The sequence below is a fragment of the Emys orbicularis genome, chromosome 12 (genome assembly GCF_028017835.1).
Source record: "Emys orbicularis isolate rEmyOrb1 chromosome 12, rEmyOrb1.hap1, whole genome shotgun sequence".
Classification (NCBI taxonomy): domain Eukaryota; kingdom Metazoa; phylum Chordata; order Testudines; family Emydidae; genus Emys; species Emys orbicularis.
Window position 1 is genome coordinate 37,139,229 of NC_088694.1, and position 21,766 is coordinate 37,160,994.

Consider the following 21,766-nt stretch of genomic DNA (forward strand, 5'->3'; position numbering starts at 1 on the left):
AAACCTTTAGATTGTAAATACTAAAGGATGGGCCACAGCATGCTTATTGGGTAAGATCTGAGTTATATATTAACTTGGGTGTGTGGCTGGTCATTTGGGATCAGAAGAATCCTTTTGTTTGATGAAATTGGTTTAAATAATCATTCATCACTAAGTCTAGTGTTTTGATGGTGGTACAAGGACTGGAATGCCAAAAGAAACTGCTTTTCTGACATCTTGTTAGCCAGTGTGGTGAGACAGAAGTTTACTTTTGTTGCTGGTTTGGTATATCCTATGGGGGAATAGCCACCAGTCTTGCGGTGTATCTGCCCTACTTCTCAGCAGTTCGTCCTGAATTTGACATTCTCAGTTGTGACCCACTAAGGCACAGTTACGGTGGTGTAGTCAGCAGGATCCACAGAACGAAGTCAATTAAACTTTGGATCAGAACCCCATGCTATTGAAATATGATATTGAGAGTTTTAAAGGTTAAAGATCAGTGACCATGAGCCAGAAGGCATCAGCAGAAGCAATCAAACTGCAAGCCCTGTGAGGGAGCCTGTGTCTTGAACATGAACAAAGAATGGCAAATTTTCAATAGCAGGAACTAGAAGCTAAAGCAAAAGTGGACAGACTTAAGCTCTAACTCCAGAGAATAAAACAGCAAAAACTGTATCATCTTGGAAGTCCAGTTCATAACAATGTTGGTATGTTGTTTGATTATGACATGTTGTTTGATTATGAGATACGTTTACTCAAGGTAATATCATGAACCAATCACACGAAACAAATGATCCTGAGCCTGTGTCTACTAAGGGCAATGACTTGCCTATGGAGGGTTTCTCCAAATGTTTGTCTGAGGAAAATAGCTGTTTGTCTGTGCAAAAAAGTGCTTTGTATGTGAATGAAGTTTCTGAATGTCTGTCTAATATCTCAGAAGTGAATCTGGAATTTGACAAAACCCAGAGAGAACTCTTAATCAGGAACATCTTTCTCTAGAGTAGATTAAAGTTGATGGTCAGGTTAAAGCCCTAACTGAGGAAGAAAAGGGTAGATATTTTATGGGTAATGGACTGTTGGCAAGTGAAGCTTGTGATAGTGAGCATGAACAAGGAAGAAATGATTTGCTTAAAGCAATTTATCTGTTGGGAGTGACAACTTCCCTGTTAAGAAAGCTGTCACCCACTTTCCAAGTATATGTCTGAAATCAACCATGGGTGCTGGGACAAAGGAAAGGATACCTCCAATTGTTTGTCTGTTAAGAATAGCAGTGTGTCTGCTGCAAAAGTGTGTGTGTGTGTGTAGCTCTTTGTCTGTGGAGCAGACAGAATGTGCTTCTCGGTTTATGCTACTTGAAAGTTTATCAGTTGTACCAGATTTGGTTCTGGATTTAAGAAAAGCGCAGGAAGGAAATGTTCCTAAATTTGTGTCTGCTAGGGAGACTGGCATTGTAACTTGGTTGCCTCAAGTTAGTGTCATAGGAAATTCCCAGGGACCAGGCGATTATGGTGCTTCTATTTTGCCTGTTGCTAGTGTGTTGCTGAGTAAAGGTATGACAATTCTGTTTAACCAGGTTGACAGCATGACCAGGGCAGAAGGAGAACATGAAGGTCATTTAACTGTGTTACCCACTGACACTGTGGAAACTTGTAACAAGGAGGGAATGGTCCCTGAGCCTGCGGGTGTTGAGACTGGTAACCTGCATGTTGCCAGTGAGGAAAGCAGCAAAGGGAAAGAGAGTGCCTCTAACCTTTTAACTATGGAGTCTAGCAGCTTGCATAAAAAGGAATTGTGTGAAAATCCTCCCAATGTGCCAGAGGTGATTCTGGATTTAAGTGAAACCCGAAAAAGTCTATTGTTGCTCAGGAAAATGTTCCTTTAGAGCAAGCCCTAGGTGAAGAGGGTAAGGGCAGAATTTCTGTGAAAGGTGGATTGTTGCTTAAAGAATCCTCATGGTAGTTTTTGCAAGCAGGGGTGTGGAAGTGATTTGATAGTTTCAGTTCCTAACTGCCAGAGTCTTTCAGATGTGTATGGATCCAGTGACCCAGCTTTAGAAAGATCCAGTGTGGATAACTTAAAGAAGTTTTTAGATGGAACGAAAACTGTAAGGGAATTTAAACAGCCCTATAAGCCAGTGGCTATGCTTGACCAGCTTGTTGGGAAGACAACATTGTTGAGACATGAATGTCTCCATGTTGATTCTTTAAGTGAACAGCTAGTGTCTCAGGTTCAAAGGGAAGGCGGGATTCCTGGCTATACACAGCAAAGCAGCCTTGTGGATAAACCCATAGATGCTTTGAATATGTCCTGTGATTTCTCAGTAAGATCTAATGCCTTGTGGATGCCAAAATTGGTAGTTGAAAAACAGAAAAGTAGTTCAGACATGATGAGAGAAAATGGTTGTGTCTCTTTAAGGCGTGGTGTCCATGCAAACTACCTAGCTGACAATTGAGGAACAAAGTTGCCCATATCTGCTAGCAATAAGAACATAGCCAGACAGACTATAGATTATGGCATATGAGAAATCTCAAATTTCAACCCTCTAAAAAGGGAAAAGAACCCATTAAAGGTCAAATGCCCTCATATACTTTCCTCACTCATCTCTTAAATACTAAATCCTTAAGGATGTAGTTAAAGTAAAAGCCTATGTTAAGGAAAACCCTGAGGTAAAGGAAAAGCTACAAAGGGTTGAAAGGGATATTGAAGAAACTGACTAAATATGGTCTATATAAACAAAAAACTTGGTGTGACCAAGTGCTTGTAAATGTACAATTGTGATCGATTAGATTTTAATATTAATGCTAATGTTAACTCTTGTGACTAGTTACATTTGTGCTAATACCAAAATCTGTAAAAATGTACAATAAGCATGAGCTTTTGGAAAACCCCTTGAACATGTTGGGAGTGAGACATAAGAACTCACTATGTGCTATGAGCCTTTATGGTTATACTGTTTCATTTCAAGATAAAACACTTCACGTTAAAAGGCCTTGTAATACTGATGTTACAGTTAGTGCCTGTAACCAGTATGGATACTGTACACTGGGGAACAGACATTACACTCCTAATGTGCTGTATGAAAAAGGGAAACCGAGGCACACTACTATATTACTTTCATGGCTAAATGCCAAAAGTCCTACACTATGAAGAACATTAATATCTACATTGACATGATGTTAATTTTGTTCCAAACATTTGCCTGAGCTTGGATGGATAAAATAGCTATTTTCATTAGCTCATGGCAAGTTTGCATGAGATGTACATGAATTCTGCTGCAACAGCAAATCCAATCCACTATTGGTCTCAGGGCCGGCTCCAGGCACCAGCAAAGGAAGCAGGTGCTTGGGGCGACCAATGGAAAGGGGCGGCACGTCCAGGTATTCGGCAGCAATTCGGCGGCGGGTCCCTCAGTCCCTCTCAGAGGGAAAGACCTGCTGCCGAATTGCCGCCAAAGAATGAAGCGGTGCGGTAGAGCTTGGGGTGGCAAAAAAGCTGGAGCCGGCCCTGATTGGTCTAACCAAGTTTTACCTTGGGTTTATAAAGGGATTAAATAATATTATTACTTCCATAATGAACCTGACAAAGAAAAAGCCTCTTTTGATCAAACATGATTTTGATAAACCATTTCTGTTATACACTGATACTTCTAATATTGGTTTCAAAGCTGTAGTAATACAGAACTAAGAATGGGAAGTTTCTATGATGCATTCAGCAGTGTCTGGGACACCCCTTCCAGCATCAATTTTGTGTAGCGGTGTGATGTTATCTAATTAAAATATGACGGTCAAGGCTCCTTCCCCACTCTGAACTTTAGGGTACAGATGTGGGGGCCTGCCTGAAAACTTCTAAGCTTAACTGCCAGCTTAGATCTGGTCTGCTGTCACCACTCCCAATGGGCTAACTCCCTTCCCTGGGTAGCCTTGAGAGACTCTTCCACCAACTCCCTGGTGAACACAGATCCAACCCCTTGGATCTTAAAACAAGGAGAAATTAACCATCCCCCCTCCTTTCTCCCACCAACTCCTGGTGGATCCAGATCCAATCCCCTTGGATCTAAAAACAAGGAAAAATCAATCAGGTTATTTAAAAAGGCTTTTAATTAAAGAAAAAGGTCAAAATCATCTCTGTAAAATCAGGATGGAAAATAACTTTACAGGGTAATCAAACTTAAAGAGCCCAGAGGAACCCCCTCTAGCCTTAGGTTCAAAATTACAGCAAACAGAGGTAAACACCCTAGCAAAAGGTACATTTACAAGTTGAGAAAACAAAGATAAAACTAACACGCCTAGCCTGGCTGTACTTACAAGTTTGAAATATGAGAGACTTGTTCAGAAAGATTTGGAGAGCATCGATTGATGTCTGGTCCCTCTTAGTCCCAAGAGCGAACTCCCCCCAAAACAAAGAGCACAAACAAAAGCCTTCCCCCCACCAAGATTTGAAAGTATCTTGTCCCCTTACTGGTCCTTTGGGTCAGGTGTCAGCCAGGTTACCTGAGCTTCTTAACCCTTTACAGGTAAAAGGATTTTGGTGTCTCTGGCCGGGAGGGATTTTATAGTATTGTTCACAGGAGGGCTGTTACCCTTCCCTTTATAGTTATGACAATGACCATGTAGATCATTGTTGCTACCATTATTATACAATGTGTGTCATGTAAGGTGTCAATAGGAAAGTTATGATTTGCTGAATATGATTGTGTTGTTTGTATGCGTGTATCATTTTTGTATCTGAAGTTATGAGTATTGGCCTCTTTCCTGCTCCAACCTCTGGACTATGATGAACTTATATTAATGAGAGCATTCTAACCTAAGAACTGAGGACATTCCAATGATTCGGAAGCTACCAGAGACTTAACAAGCCAGCAGATTATTCCATCAATGCTACAATCCTGATCCAAGAACTTTGCATTTATCGTATGCATTTGATTCCTAAAGAATACTTGATTATTCGGTAAGATCTGAATTACATATTGACCTGGGTGTGTGACTGGCCCTTTGGGATCAGAAGAACCCTTTTGTTTGATGAAAATGGTTTAAATAGCCCCTCCTCATTAAGTCTAGAGTGGTGGTACAAGGCCTAAAATGCCTGAGGAGACTGTTTTTTTCATTTCTTATTAGCCAGTGTGGTGAGAGAGAAGTTTATTTTGTTGCTGGTTTGGTATATCTTATGGGAGAAGAACCCCCAGTTTTGGGGTGTGTCTGCCCTATTTCTCAGCAGTTTGTCTTTCATTTTGTATTCTCAGTTGTGACCCATGGAGGCACGGTGACACTCGGTCAACAGAAGAATTGTATCCTCAACCTAGTGGTATCTACTGTGTGTGGGTGGGAAGTCACATAAGGTGTAAAATTGTCCTCAGACCTGAGCGATGTAGCTAAGTTGATCTAAGCGTTAAGTGTAGACCGGCTCTAGCAAACACAGAAATGAACAGGATCTCTGTCCAAGACGGGGGGACAAGGAAGGCTTGGGCCAACTCGGGCCCATAAGGCTGCTGGGTGACTCCTGGTGTGTTTGATGTTAGTTTTAAATCTGATTGTTGTCTTTTAATGATCTTTTCCTTGGTAATCTTTTCACCTTGAAAATAAATGTGCTGTGGGATAACTCAGAAGTGTTGGCAATACCTGTTCGTAGCCCTTGGAGAGAAGGAAATGCAGTGGGGCTGGGCGTTAGGTAGATTCACTTGCTGGGGACCTCCCTGTGCAAGGCCGGTGATCTGTGCAGTCTTAAAAGCCCCTGCCCAGAGACAATTGACGGCTGGAGACCTGACTGGGAACTCCCAGAGTAGACCATGGAGGGGTAAAACAGGTGCCGTTACCCTGAAATCATGACAATAATTCCCCTAATTCTACACATTGTTCCATTGTTTTCCTAACAATGCCTGTTTTATTATTGTTGTTTGATTATTAAGAGAGAAATTGATAACTCTCTAGAAGTCCTGGGGAAAATGAGCCACACAGAGGACTGAGCGGCGGTAAAAATAAATCTTATCAAACACATGCCATTATTGTCAGTGGAATTATACAGTGGCTGAAAATATCTGATTCCTTTCGCTACTGGCACTACCTTGTGGCTGGCTGTGTGGCTCAGTTTCCAAAAACAGTGGGATTCAGTAACAGAGAGCAAAGCCATGAGCTGTGGACCGGGGTGTTGGATAAAATAGCATTAAAACAGTACAATCAGAGAGTGGGGGGAAGCCAATTTGGGGAGCTAGCTCATTGGGTTGTTGGTCCTGTGCGAGTTCATATCCCCCTTTACCCAGAACGTGAAGTTAATCGCGTTGGCAGACAACACCAGCGGGGAGCGGAAGCAAACTCACAGCAGGACTGAGGAACCAGTCAATTGCAGACAGAAACAAAACGAGATTCAATTGGCGAGTGTCCCTGTGGGAAAGGAACCAAAACACCAAGGTGGTTGTGATGCTGGCAAAGGAAATTGTAAGGAGAGTGAAGTGTAAATTTGGCATCAGTTTGTGATGCAACAGCTTAGTGATGTGTCTCTCTCCCTCTCTCACTGCAGAGGTCCAGGATGAATGTCAAAAAAAGGGAAAAAGAATAAAAGCAGGAAAGGGCTGGACCTTGTCTGATGGAGACTAACATAACCTGCTTTGATACCATGTTGATCACTGTCCCCACTCTTGGCTGAGACCACTAGAGCCTGCTAGCTGTTAGCTGAACCAATATTTTGTTTGCAATGCAAGAAGCCACAGTCCATCCTGGTGAGTCATGTACCACTTGTCGAAGTTACAAAAGACTAATACAAAATGGCTTTGCCAGTTTTGACATCAATATACACAGCGGTGTGTGTGGTTTTCTGCCTGCATCGATCTCTTCACTGACCGGAGGGGTGGATAATGGAATCTCCAAGATCTAAATAGGAAATTTGCCTCCAGAGTCTTGGTTCGTCACTGACCCCACAGGATGAGGGGCCTTATGGAATATTTATGAAAGTAAATTGATGCTAAAGCATGATAAAAATGTATCCTCTTCAGATTCCATTGTAAATTTTGGTTTCTTTCCCCTAGTTGGACCGCATGGCGAACCCAGAGCAAGTGAATCAAACGGTTCTCACAGAATTCATCCTACGAGGATTTGGGAATCTCCCTGAGCTACAAACTCTTCTCTTCCTGCTGTTTCTCATCATCTACATCGCAACCGTGGCCGGGAACGTCCTGATCTTTGCACTAGTTGTGGCTGATCAGCACCTTCACACCCCCATGTACTTCTTCCTGGGGAACTTGTCCTGCTTGGAGACTTGCTGCTCCTCCACCATTCTGCCCAGGGTACTGGCTGGTATCCTGACTGGGGACAGGACTATTTCATTTACTGGCTGCCTCACACAATATTATTTCTTTTGTTCTATAGTTGGTACAGAATGCCTTCTCCTGTTGGTGATGTCTTATGATCGGTATTTAGCGATATGTAAACCACTGCACTATGCAGCCCGTATGAGTGTCAGGGCCTGCCTCCAGCTTGCAGGTAGCTCTTGGATAGGTGGCATCATAGGTAGTGGCATATCAACATTGTCAATATCTCAGTTAACATTCTGTGGCCCCAGCGTTATTGACCATTTCTTTTGTGATCTCATTCCCCTTCTAAAACTCTCCTGCAATAACCCACACCTGATGGAAACTTTGGCTGTTGCACTCGTGTTGCTTTTCTCATTCGTCCCGTTCCTACTTATCTTGATGTCCTACATCTGTATCATTGCCACCATCCTGAGAATCCCGTCCACCACAGGGAGGCAAAAGGCCTTTTCCACCTGCTCCTCCCACCTCATTGTGGTGAGCATTTATTATGCAACTCTGCTGACTGTCTATATGTTCCCAACCACCGACATCCTGAGTGACTTCAAGAAAGTTCTGTCTGTCGCCTACACCGTCCTGACTCCCCTGGTCAATCCCCTCATCTACAGCCTGAGAAACAAAGAGGTCCAGGAGGCCCTGAGGAAAGCTTGCAGGAAATTCAAGTTTGGACCATGCTAACCGGTCAATTTCCTTGGGTTAAAATAGATATAACATGGGCTAAGGTAGGGCCTGAACTGAAGCCTGCTGTAGTCCCCAGTCGTGTTTCCCTGAGCTTCACTGGGCTTCATGTCCTGCTCTTACACAGTTTCTCTCAACCTTTCCAGACTACTGTACCCCTTTCAGGAGTCTGATTTGTCTTGTGTATCTCCAAGTTTCACCTCTTTTTGAAGGTGAAACCATATAATTATGAAATAAATGAATTAGAATATAAAGATTTCAGTGTGTAGTCTATACAGCAGAGTACAAGTCATTGTATGAAATTTTAGTTTAGACTTTGCTAATGGTTTTTCTGTAGCCTGTTGTAAATCTAGGCAAATCTCTAGATGAGCTGATGTACCCCAGAAAGACCTCTGTGTACCCCCAGGCTACACGTGCCCCTGGTCGAGTACCACTGTTCTTACAGCCCTGAGAGAAAGTGGAGATGGAGACACTCAAAACCTGGGACCTCAGTCTTGTTAGGGCCGGTATCCGATTCCACAGGTGGGATTCACTGGGCTGGTGGGAGACTTGAACTCGTGGCTGCTCAAAGTTCAGACAATGACGGGCGATTGTGCTCAGTTAGAGGGTGCAGGTGAAATGGACTCAGCAAAAACACTGAATATCCGTTCATTGTAGGGTGAGAGACTTCTAGATACGCACACACACACACAAATATGCATATACACATATGCACGTGCATGTATATGAACATGTACACATGCACACACATGCAGGCACACACACATATACATGCACACATACTCACATGCACACATATGCACACACATGCACATATACATGCATGGATACATTCATACATGCATATGCACATGCACACATACGCACACACACACTTACCCATACACACATACGCACGCGCACACACACATGCATACGCACAGGCAAACATACGAAAATGCAAGCACCCATACAGACACGCACACATATGCACATGTATGCACACATACACACATGTGCACACACACATGCACACACATATATGCATGCACGCACACACATACGAACACACAAGAAAATGCACACCTACGAAAATCCACACACATCCTTACATACGCAGACGCATGCACACATGCATGCATATTCACATGCATGCATAGGCATACACACCAAGTCACACATACACATGCACACACACATGCACGCATACAAACATACACACATATACACGCACACACATGTACACATACGCACACACACATGTGGACACAGGCACACGTACCCACATACACACATACCTATATGCACAAATATCCACACAGATATATGCACACACACACACATATGCATACACACACAAAAATATATGATACCTACATTATAAAAACATAGGCTTGCAACATCTGCCTGGAACTCCAGCGTTCTGCGTGGACTCCTCCGGACGGTCGAAACAACAGACTGGATTTCTACATAGATTGCTTCCGTCAACGTCACTCCCATTTGTGGATTTTTGGGGAAGTAGAGCCAGCTGCTGAAGGGTTCCGTATTTTCCACTCCATCACCTCCAGGTCATGGTTCCTCTCTCTTTCCCTCTCCTTCTGAGCATGCTGCCTCTCTCTTTCCTTTTCCTCCAGTTCCTGCTGCCTCTCTCTTTCCCTCTCTTCCCTAGCAGCTTTTTCTCTGGCCACTTGTGCATCAATTTGGGCCTGTATTTCTCTGTCTTTTAATTCCAGGGCTCTTTTCTGGGCAGCCTCGTCCCTGGCTGTTTCTGCCTCCAACTCTAAGTTCTTTAAGGCCATTTGTCTTTCATGTTCTTTTTGTCTCTCTTAAGCTTCCAATCTGGCTAATTCTAGTTTCTTTTGGACCGCACTTTCCATCATCCTAGCCTCCCTGTGCTTAGCCTAGCATAACCCGAGTGCTCGAAAGAAAAAAAAACAGCTTGTGAATTCCCTTGAAGGAACTTAACTAGTCTGCCTCCAGGCAAAGAAAAAAAAATCTCCAGCTGCTCTCAGCTTAAAAAAAAAAAAGAATAAGAAGTGTCCTTTAAAAAAAAATGCCTCCCTGGTTTTCAATCAGCCAAAAGAAAAATGTTTTTAAAATCCTGAGGTCTGTGCTTCTGGTTCAAAATGATCCCACCACGCTGCCACCATGTCAGGGTTCCCTCCTCACTCTGAACTCTGAGCTTATATTCTACCAGCTTAGGTTAAAAACTTCCCCAAGGCACAAATTCCTTTCCTTGTCCATGGATGGTATTGCTGTCACCACCAAGTGATTTAAACAAACATTCAGGGAGGGCCCACTTGGAGCCCTATCCCCCCCAAAATATCCCCCCAAGTCCCTTCACTCCCTTTCCTGGGGGAGGCTTGAGAATAATATACCAACCGATAGGTTAACAAAATGAGCACAGGGGCTGCTAACAGGGAGTTTTGCAAGGGAGTTCTCCAGGTGAAGGAGGAGCAAATACAGCACCCTTGGGGTAAGTTGCTATCTGTAGTGTGTGTTTGTGTTTGGGGGTTACTTGCTGTTTGCTGAGCTTGTGTTTGTCTGTCTGTTTGTTTGGTTGTTTGAAGGACCATGTGCTGTGGCTGGCATTTGGAAGCTGTGAGCTTCAAAGTAAGGTTTGAAAGCTAGAAGCCTCTATTAATTGGCTGAGCCTTAGTCAGTGGGTGGGGATATCAAGAAGGCCAGGGCTTTATAAAGCAGTGTGCAAGCGACTAGGGAGAACAGGGGATGCTAACGGGGAGTTTTGCAAGGGAGTTTGGAAGGGGAGTTGTAACGGGGCAAGGTTCATTTGCTCTTCTTTAAAACCTGTAAATTTAACTACTTTCAAAACTTCTTGATTTAAACAAAACCCCTTCATTAACTAGGTAGCTGCAGAAGACAATGCAGGCAGAAGCCCAACAGCAGAGTGGGGCTATCCAGTTTATTGTGCGGAGTGTGGCATGTATGATTACCTGCCCTATGGGCGGGTGGTGTATGTGTGCATTCGGTGCAAGGAGCTCCTGGCCCTCAGAGACCACATATGGGCTTTGGAGGCCAGGGTGGCAGAACTGAAGGAGCTAAGGGAGGCAGAGAGGTATGTTGATGAGGCTTTCCGGGACACTGTAGAATTGCCCCACCTCCGGTCAGACAGCCCCTGTGCTGTTGAGGAGGATGATAGGCCCAGGGAAGCAGAGCAGTAAATGCAAGCAGAGGGAAACCTTCCCATACTTGGGACCCTCCTTCCAGATGGTGTTAGGGTATCCTCTCGCACTGAGGTTACCTCTCCGGGGAACTCCAGTCACTAGGAAAAGGCAGGTGTTAGTAATGGGAGATTTGATCATTAGAAAGATAGATAGCCGGGTTTGTGATGACCAGGAGAACCATATGATGACTTGCCTGCCTGGTGCAAAGGTTGCGGCTCTCTCAAGGCATCTGGATAGACTTATGTGTAGGGCTGGGGAGGAGCCGGTGGTCGTGGTACATGTAGGTACCAATGACATAGGGAAGGGTAGGAGAGACGTCCTGGAGGCCAAATTTAGGCTGCTAGGGAAGAGACTGAAATCCAGGACCTCTATGGTGGCATTCTCAGAAATGCTCCCAGTTCCACGTGCAGGGCCAGGTAGGCAGGCAGAGCTGCAGAGTCTCAATGCGTGGATGAGATGATGGTGTAGAGAGGAGGGTTTACATTCATTAGGAACTGGGGAAACTTTTGGGATGGGGAGCCTATACAGGAGAGATGGGCTCCATCTAAACCAGAGTGGAACCAGACTACTGGCACTTAACATTAAAAAGGTTTCAGAGCAGTTTTTAAACTAGGGGATGGGGGAAAGCCGACTGCTGCAGAGGAGCATGCGGATCGGACAGAGACTTCTCTTAGAGGAGAGTCTATTGATAGAGATTCTCTAGGTTATAGTCAGGAGCAGAGGATGGAAGGGGATAATGTAAGGGCCAGATCAGACGAGAAACATTCACATAAAGAATCGGAAACTTCAGAAAAGGGCAGACAAATAAACAGTGACATGCTTTTAAAGTGCTTGTACACAAATGCTAGAAGTCTAAAGAATAAGATGGGTGAACTAGAGTGCCTCGTGATAAAGGAGGATATTGATATAATAGGCATCACAGAAACCTGGTGGACTGAGGACACAATCATTCCGGGGTACAAAATATATTGGAAGGACAGAACAGGTCGTGTGGGGGGGGGGGGAGGAGAGGAACTATATGTGAAAGAAAATGTAGAATCAAATGAAGTAAAAATCTTAAGTGAATCCATATGTTCCATGGATAGTAATTTCATGCTCTAATAAGAATATAACAGTAGGGATCTATTATCGACCACCTGATCAGGATATTGATAGTGATGATGAAATGCTAAGGGAAATTAGAGAGGATATCAAAATTAATAACTCAATAATTGTGAGGGATTTCAATTATCCCTATATTGACTGGGAACATGTCACCTCAGGACGAAATGCAGAGACAAAATTTCTCGATACTTTAAATGACTGCTTCTTGGAGCAGCTGGTATGGGAACCCACAAGGGGAGAGGAAACTCTCGAATTAGTCCTGAGTGGAGCGCAGGAGCTGGTCCAAGAGGTGACTATAACAGGACCGCTTGGAAATAGTGACCATAATATAATAACATTTAACATCCCTGTGGTGGGAAGAACATCTCAACAGCACAACACTGGCATTTAATTTCAAAAAGGGGAACTATGTAAAAATGAGGGGGTTAGTTACACAGAAATTAAAAGGTACAGTGACTAAAGTGAAATCCCTACAACCTGCATGGACGCTTTTTAAAGACACCATAATAGAGGCCCAACTTAAATGTATACCCCAAATTAAGAAACACAGTAAAAGAACTAAAAAAGAGCCACCGTGGCTTAACAACCATGTAAAAGAAGCAATGAGAGATAAAAAGGCATCTTTTAAAAAGTGGAAGTCAAATCCTAGTGAGGTAAATAGAAAGGAGCATAAACACTGCCAAATTAAGTGTAAAAATGTAATAAGAAAATCCAAAGAGGAGTTTGAAGAACGGCTAGCCCAAAACTCAAAAGGTAATAACAAAACGTTTTTTAAGTACATCAGAAGCAGGAAGCCTGCTAAACAACCAGTGGGGCCCCTGGATGATAGAGATACACAAGGAGCGCTTAAAGAAGATAAAGTCATTGCGGAGAAACTAAATGGATTATTTGCTTCAGTCTTCACGGCTGAGGATGTTAGGGAGATTCCCATACCTGAGCTGGCTTTTGTAGCTGACACATCTGAGGAACTGTCACAGATTGAAGTGTCACTAGAGGAGGTTTTGGAATTAATTGATAAACTTAACATTAACAAGTCACTGGGACCAGATGGCATTCACCCAAGAGTTCTGAAAGAACTCAAATGTGAAGTTGCAGAACTATTAACTATGGTTTATAACCTGTCCTTTAAATCAGCTTTTGTACCCAATGACTGGAAGATAGCTAATGTAATGCCAATATTTTAAAAGAGCTCTAGAGGTGATCCCGGCAATTACAGACCGGTAAGTCTAACATCCGTACCGGGCAAATTAGTTGAAACAATAGGAAAGAATAAAATTGTGAGACACCTAGAAGAACATAAATTGTTGGGCAAAAGTCAACATGGTTTCTGTAAAGGGAAATTGTGTCTTACTAATCTATTAGAGTTCTTTGAAGGGGTCAACAAACATGTGGACAAGGGGGATCCAGTGGACATAGTATACTTAGATTTCCAGAAAGCCTTTGACAAGGTCCCTCACCAAAGGCTCGTACGTAAATTAAGTTGTCATGGGATAAAAGGGAAGGTCCTTTCATGGACTGAGAACTGGTTAAAAGACAGGGAACAAAGGGTAGGAATTAATGGTAAATTCTCAGAAAGGAGAGGGGTAACTAGTGGTGTTCCCCAAGGGTCAGTCCTAGGACCGATCCTATTCAACTTATTCATAAATGATCTGGAGAAAGGGGTAAAAAGTGAGGTGGCAAAATTTGCAGATGATACTAAACTGCTCAAGATAGTTAAGACCAAAGCAGACTGTGAAGAACTTCAAAAAGATCTCACAAAACTAAGTGATTGGGCAACTAAATGGCAAATGAAATTTAATGTGGATAAATGTAAAGTAATGCATATTGGAAAAAATAACCCCAACTATACATATGTAACCTTCTGCCCATCTAAGTTGGCAGCAACAAGGGCCGGGTTCTGTATCTAGGGGTTCCCTTTCAATAACACAATGCAAAACCGGCTCGAGCCCCCACCCAGTGACCTGGGACAATTACATACCACCCCCCTGGGTACCTCTAAGAGGCAATACTTCCCCTCTCACAAGCACGGAGTCTGAGTGTAGCAGAAAATGTTTAATAACATGAGGTAAACGACATCAGCATAAAATTGGAAAAACACCACAAACAGGATTCATAACACAAACCATGAGCAAAACCCACCCCAGCAAATTGGGGTGTGTCCTTTCCCTTTGGCTCTTGAATCCAGCAACCTAAAAAAATCACCCAGAGTCCCCAAAGTCCAACACCCCCAAAGTCTCTTGGGTCCAGCAACCACCCAAAGTCCCAAAAGTCCAACAACCCCCAAAGTCTCTGTCCCTGGTCAGTGCAGCCCCAGAGTAAAAGGGGGGGCACGCAGGGTGTTAAGGGGAACCTTACGTGATCCGAGGCTGGCCAGCCGTCTGTTTCCCCGTGGGGGTTCCGCCGCAGCCTTCACCACGAGCCAGTCCACTTTCCTGCCATCCCACGAACTGCTCAGCTCTACAAGCTGCTCTGCTCCGCTCCGCTCACAGACCTGTGAGCCGTTCCAGCCGTCCCCGCAAAACAGCTCAGCTCGCCGTTCCTTGGGCCACTCCAACCGGCCCCACACGGCTCCACGCCGCTCGCTGCTCCTCCAGTCGTCCCCACAAATTGCTCCACCAGCTGCTGAGCAATATAGCTTCAGGCTCTCCCACTAGTTAACATGGCACTCAGTGATCTCAGCTCTTAATAACTTTAGCTCTTTTGTGATTTCAGCTCTTAGCGATTTCAGCTCATAGTACAGTAGGGGAGCCCCAGTGCTGGTGCACCATTGGCCCAAAGTGAATTCAGCTCAGCAGCCTGTAACTAGACTCCTAATGGAATCAAAGTTAGCTCTGACATTCAACAGTGGAGAGAGGAGGTGGTGCAATTGGTGTTTCAAACCCTCAGAGGGGGCCCATACCATCAAGTACAAATACCTATCCCCATCCCCTCTCAATTCACTGGGTTTTGTAACCTATGCCCCTTGTCAAGCAAGTGCTACTTAAGTAATGGTGACGGACTCACTCAGTCCTTCTGTCATACAACAGTTCCACTGGCCTTGATTCACAGAATCAGGGTAACAAAACTTTATTCTTCCTGCCCCAATAATAGAGAAACTGGGGATCCCACACCAGCCAAAGTAACCACTTTCAGTTGCTGTTGTTTCATGCCAGGCGAGTGGGTGTGCCTATGCAAACAAGATCAGCCCCTGGAGTTCTTTTCCACACTCACCATAATTCACCACCAGATGTCAGGGTAGAGCTCATCCTGACTCTGCTTACATCCTCCTCCCAGCCGAGAATTTGTTGTCCCGACAAATCACACTCCCTATTATACCAACTCACTGGTTCCCTCCAAAGGGCCTCAGATAGCCCACTTTAGCTTCCACAAGCCTGTGTGCTAAACATATTGGTTCCTCACTAGTCACCCCAGGTGCATCATAAGTCAACCGTTTTACTGGTCTTATTACCCTGTCTCGTCTATTGAGACTCTCTGTTACCGTGGTAGAGTAGACAGCCTCTTGAACGACAGATGGGGAGGTTTCCTTTGAGGGCCCCTCGGCTACTGGCATAGGCCCCTGCAGTTCTAGTTCTAACAGTGGAGGGTCCAAGGTGCCCAGGACATCCTCCACCTGTATGTCTCCACTGTCCAATAACCTGTGTGTGTCATCACATGGGGGTCCCACCAGTGGCCCAGGGGTGTCAGGAATGGGCCTAAATACTTCTGCCATGGGGTTTAGGGCAGAAGAGGAGGAGCTCTCTTTTGATGCTGATTGAAACTGAAATCTTGTCTCCATCCCAGGATACACCATGGTTGTGTCTTCCTCCTCAGACTCACTCTCGCATGTGCTGCATAGGGGTAGGTTAGCTGCAGGGGGCTGGCTGTCCATGTTGGAGGGCAGCTTTGGTCCAGCACCTTCATTCCGCCCGGTTGCCCTGTTGTGGCGCATCTCATACGGGGTGTCTACCAATTCCCCCACAGGGAGCAAAAGGTTTCTATTCACTGTCTTTGTCTGCCCTGGACCATCTTCAGGTTTGATCTTGTAGACCGGCAGGTCTCCTAGCTTTTCCATCACCAAGTAAGGTATTGCCTTCCATCTGTCAGCTATCTTGTGTTTGCCAGTAATACCCAAATTTTGCAGCAGGACTCTGTCCCCCAGCTGGAGTTCTTGCAGACGTACTCTAGCATCATATCGATGTTTGTTCCGGTCTGCGTTCTTCCGAGCCGCAGATGTAGCTAAGTGATAAGCATCCCGCAGCTTTTCTCTTAGTCGGGATACATATTGCTGATGAGTTTCATAGCTATCTCCATCCTCTGATACACCAAAGCACAGGTCTATGGGTAATCTTGGTTCTCGCCCAAACATTAAGAGATATGGGGTGACTCCTGTAGCATCATTCTTTGTGGCATTGTAGGCGTGCACCAGAAATGCGACATGTTGGCTCCAGGTTGCCTTCTGCTCTGGCCGCAAAGTCCCCAACGTATCCAATAGGGTTCGGTTGAACCTCTCTGGCTGTGGATCACCTTGAGGGTGATAAGGCGTTGTCCTAGACTTTTTAATTCCCGCTATCCTCAGCACCTCCTTCAGAAGGTGACTCTCAAAGTCCCTCCCCTGATCCGAGTGTATCCGGGCTGGAAATGCATAAACTGAGAAATATTTCTCCCACAGTACTTGAGCAACAGTGGTGGCCCTCTGATCACGTGTGGGATATGCCTGCGCATATCGCGTACAATGGTCAGTCATTACTAGAATGTTCCCAATATTTCTCTTGTCTACTTCTAAAGACAAGAAATCAATGCATACCAGCTCCAGAGGTTTGTTGCTGGTGATGTCCTTCAGATATGCAGCCCTCGTGGGCAGAGTTTTCCTTTGAACACATCGAGCACAGGTCTCACATTTCCTGCGAACATCTTCAGCCATCCGAGGCCAATAGAACCTACTACGAATAAGTTCCAGGGTCCTCTCCATCCCTAAATGTCCAAAGTCATCATGCAGGGCCCTCATGGCCAAGGCTCTGTACTCTTTTGGCAGCACTAGCTGTGCTTGTTGCTTTTGTAAAGGGTCTGTGGTCACTCGGTGTAGCACTCCCTAAATCAGTTTTAGTTTGGTCCATTCTCTCAATAGTAGTTTACCCTCCGGGTTAGGTGGAACAACCACAGCTGGGCTTTGCCCCTCCCTTTTGGCAAGTAGTGTATCACGAATGTCAATATCTTGCAGCTGGGCTTCCTGCCAGTCAGCCGCATTGAGCATGGGCAAAGGAGATTGGTCCAACGCAATATAGTTCACTGAAGCAGAAGGCATGCATTCAGGGGGCAGGCCCAAAGCTTCTGCAGCACATCCATGAAGACTTTCATGGGACTCTGGCTCCCGGCGACTCACACTGCAAATAGCCCTCACTCCATCTGTGGGTATCACAGCAACTCCTGGTGCCTGTGGATGCCTGGACAATGCATCTGCATCTACATTGCTTCTCCCTGATCGGTATTGAATGCTGAAGTCATAGCTAGCCAAAGCGGCCACCCATCTTTGCCCTGTAGCATCCAGCTTAGCACTTGTTAACACATAGGTCAGTGGGTTGTTGTCTGTCCACACCTGGAACTGAGCACCATATAAGTAGTCTCGAAATTTCTCAGTGATGGCCCATTTCAAGGCCAAGAACTCCAGCTTGTGGGTGGGATAGCGAGTTTCACTATCAGACAGTCCTCGGCTGGCAAAGGCTACAGGTTTACGTTTTCCTTCCAGTTCCTGGTACAGTACTGCTCCCAGACCCTCCAAACTGGCATCAGTATGCAGGATAAATGGTTTGCTTGGGTCAGCAAAGACTAGGACTGGAGCATGAGTTAGGCAAGTAATGATTTCTCGAAAAGCCCTTTCACATCTCTCATCCCACTGTGGCCCAAATGGTTCGAAGGGGCCATAGTGTCTCTGCACAGGAGGCTTTGGGGACCTCCCCTTATTCTTGGTCTTAGATTTGTTCCTGCTGGACTGGTATCCCCTGGTAAGATCATTCAGAGGTTTTACAATCGTAGCATAGTTTTTCACAAATCTGCGGTAGTAGCCACTAAACCCAAGAAAGGTCTTGAGTTCTCTGTAGTTACTTGGACATGGCCATGTAGTGAGTGCTTCTATTTTATCGGGATCAGTACTCACACCCTCTTGGGACACGATGTGACCCACATACTTCACTGAGGTCCTGCAGAACTGGCATTTGTCAATTGAAAGCTTCAAACCATAATCCTCTAACCTATCAAGCACTTTAAGAAGTCTTTCTTCATGCTCCTCCAAGGTTCTTCCAAACACAATCAGGTCATCCAAATAAACTAACACTTGCAGTAAATTCATGTCTCCCACAACTTTCTCCATAAGACGTTGAAATGTGGCAGGTGCTCCAGAAATCCCTTGGGGCATGCGTTCAAACTGATAAAACCCTAATGGGCAGATGAAGGCTGTCTTCTCCTTATCTTCTTCACCCAGAGGGATCTGGTAGTATCCACTCCAAAGATCCAACACAGAGAACCACTGGCTTCCTAGCAAACAGTCTAAGGCATCTTGGACTGTCTAAGATGGCTTCCTGACCACTGGCTTCCTAGCAAACAGTCTAAGGCATTGTGTACTGGTCAACCACAGTATGGCGGTTTAGGGTGCGGTAGTCAATACACATCCAGATTTTCCCATTCTTTTTACGGACCACCACAATGGGTGAGGCGTATGGGCTGCGGGACTCTGTAATGATGCCATTCACAGCCAGCTCCTGAAGATGTTGTCGCACATCTTCCATCTCGGAGAGGGCAATCCTCCTAGATCTCTCCCTGAAAGGTCGAGAGTGATGTAGTCTGATGTTGTGCTCTACTCCTTTTGCACATCCCACATCCCACTCATGCAATGAGAACACCTTGGATCTTTCACAAAGTTTCCTCCTCAGGCGATCTTTCCACTCCTCGGACAACGGTGAATCTCCAAAGTCAAACTTTGCTGGGTCTATTGTCGGAACTTGAGTCTCACACTGGGGTTTTACAATTGATTCAGGCTCGAAGAGGTCTGCTATCTTTTGTCCTTGCTTCACAACAACATCTCGACTTGTTTCATTAGCAATCAGTATAGTCACCTTTCCTGGGCTTCAGCAGGTAGGGTTATGACTCCACTGGGGACCAGCACTCCTTCCGGGAGCTCTCCTTCAACTGGCTGCTCTACCACTGCTAATGCCCCTTTACTGCCTTTCAGCCGGGTACTCATGACAAGCACTTCCTGCTCTGTCCTTGCAGGCACTACTAAGGCCCATGTACTTCAGCGCCCCAATCGGTAGCTCAGATGTCTCCTTTTTAGCACCCTCAATCTTCCTATAGGCTTCAGCACAAAGCGTATGGATCATCAGGGTATTCAGGTACTGGTCCCCAGCCCGTCGTTTGCAGTAATCTGCGAGCACCTTGAAGAGACTGGAGTTGGTCCCTATCAGCACAGACACATCAGAGGTCCCTTTAGGGTCAGGGCATATTAATGCAGCTGTGTCCACCTCTTCTCTTACCCCAGCAACCTCCTCTGGGAATTCCAGGTGCACCATGACATACCCTTGGTAGGGGTATTCATCCATGCTGAGGCCACACAGACCAACGCCAGTCAGTGGCTGTATAGGCAGGTGCCTAAGCATCTGTTGGTAGAATGACTGAAATATAATAGTCACTTGAGATCCAGTGTCAAGCACGGCTTTACACTCCGCCCCTTCAATCTTCACCATGACCTCTGCTCGAGGCCCTATCAGTCCTGCGGGGATCCCAGCTGGACGGTCGTTTCTGGGGGGAATCTTCAAATCCTGCAGGCCTGGGTGGTCCCCGTCCCCGGACTCTCTGGCAGCTACCGGATCTCTCCCAACTGATCCTCAGCTTTCCATACACTAAGGAGGGGTTTTCTTCATTATGGCACTTGCCAGCACTATGTCCATCATGACCACATCAGTAGCAGAATAATTGTCCTTTCCCCCTTCGCCCAGGTGGGATGGTGGCTCTAAATGCTGACTTCTCCATTGCCACAGTCAGAGACACCTTATTCCTGGAAGTCTTAGCTCGGTCAATGGTGCTTTGCATTTCAGCTATCGGTTCTGTCAGGACCTGCATTTGTTGGGCAAGTTCCTCTGTGGTGCTCACCATCAGTACACTGGCTGTTTGCAGTGGTGTTGTGCCGGCTGGCTCCAATGTTTGGGCTTCCCAAAACTCACTGGCAGCCTGCCTTTCTTCCTCTTCTCTGACCTCCTTTATCAGCTGGGAATAACTTGGGGGATGTTCCCGTCGTTCTCTTAGCTGGAGATGGAGTAGAATCGGGTTCTGATACTGAGCGCCTCTTACAATTTGAGCCAGTCTGGTCCGATCCATCTGTTCAGCAGTCACTGCTCCCCTCATGACAGCTCTCTGAAGCAGTCTCTCCAGCCTCTGTATATAGGCTGAAATCTTCTCGCCAATTTGCTGTCGGGAATTAAGGAACTTACAGTAACTGTCTTCAGGGCCCTCTACGCTCCCAAAGGTATGATCAAGGGCCTCTAGGCAGTCCTTCACACTGACCCCAGGGTCAATGAGCTTCAGGGTGTGAATCACATCTAATGCTGGGCCACTAAGGCTCTCTATTAGACATCTTCACTTTTCTGCATCAGGTACGGCCCACTCCTGCAGCAGTTCAGTGGTATGCTCCAACCAGCGTTCGAACTCCTCTGCCCCAGCAAATAATCTTAACTCACGACAAGAGTTTAACATAGCCTGGGACAGCACAACCTTTTCCAATATTTGCCCCAGTGCTTTTGCCCAATCATTGGCTGAGGCTGCGGCCCCTGAGCTAGAGGCTGCAGGGCCGGGGCCCAACAAACCTGACATATTAGCCATTATACAAACAGTAATTTCCTCAAAATATAACCACAATTGTTTCCCAAATGCAGTGGAACACTCAACAGGTGCTTGCGAGGGGTACTGACCCAGGGAATCCCGGACGAGCCCCCAAAAATGTAACCCTTCTGCCCATCTAAGTTGGAAGCAACAAGGGCCGGGTTCTGTATCTAGGGGTTCCGTTTCAATAACACAATGCAAAACCGGCTCGAGCCCCCACCCAGTGACCTGGGACAATTACATAGCACCCCCCTGGGTACCTCTAAGAGGCAATACTTCCCCTCTCGCAAGCACGGAGTCTGAGTGTAGCAGAAAATGTTTAATAACATGAGGTAAATGACATTAGCATAAAATTGGAAAAACACCACAAACAGGATTCATAACACAAACCATGAGCAAAACCCACCCCAGCAAATTGGGGTGTGTCCTTTCCCTTTGGCTCTTGAATCCAGCAACCCAAAAAAATCACCCAGAGTCCCCAAAGTCCAACACCCCCAAAGTCTCTGGGGTCCAGCAACCACCCAAAGTCCCAAAAGTCCAACAACCCCCAAAGTCTCTGTCCCTAGTCAGTGCAGCCCCAGAGTAAAAGGGGGGGGCACGCAGGGTGTTAAGGGGCAACTTACGTGATCCGAGGCTGGCCAGCCATCTGTTTCTCCGTGGGGGTTCCGCCACAGCCTTCACCACGAGCCAGTCCACTTTC

At 45.7% G+C, this 21,766-nt stretch overlaps 2 protein-coding genes across 2 annotated transcripts; both read left to right on the forward strand.

Annotated features, from left to right (window-relative positions):
• Positions 1-7,003: 7,003 nt before the first annotated feature.
• Positions 7,004-7,954, forward strand: LOC135887200 (olfactory receptor 5V1-like). Its single transcript, XM_065414977.1, has one exon. The coding sequence runs from the start codon at positions 7,004-7,006 to the stop codon at positions 7,952-7,954; it is 951 nt and encodes a 316-aa protein (XP_065271049.1).
• A 579-nt stretch (positions 7,955-8,533) lies between these two features.
• LOC135886116 (putative uncharacterized protein FLJ46204) lies at positions 8,534-9,317 on the forward strand. The gene is made up of 3 exons (XM_065413992.1): positions 8,534-8,607; positions 8,710-8,929; positions 9,054-9,317. Exons 1-3 carry the CDS (start codon positions 8,534-8,536, stop codon positions 9,315-9,317), a joined length of 558 nt encoding a protein of 185 aa, XP_065270064.1.
• Positions 9,318-21,766: the final 12,449 nt, after the last annotated feature.

Excerpts from the sequence above, each read along its gene's own strand:
- LOC135887200 (XM_065414977.1), top strand. The coding sequence starts at position 7,004 with ATGGCGAACCCAGAGCAAGTGAATCAAACGGTTCTCACAGAATTCATC.
- LOC135886116 (XM_065413992.1), top strand. The coding sequence starts at position 8,534 with ATGACGGGCGATTGTGCTCAGTTAGAGGGTGCAGGTGAAATGGACTCA. Across the intron at positions 8,608-8,709 it reads ACACTGAATATCCGTTCATT|GCACACACACATATACATGC; the intron begins GTAGGGTGAGAG and ends ACACACATGCAG. Across the intron at positions 8,930-9,053 it reads ACACGCACACATATGCACAT|ACGCATGCACACATGCATGC; the intron begins GTATGCACACAT and ends TTACATACGCAG.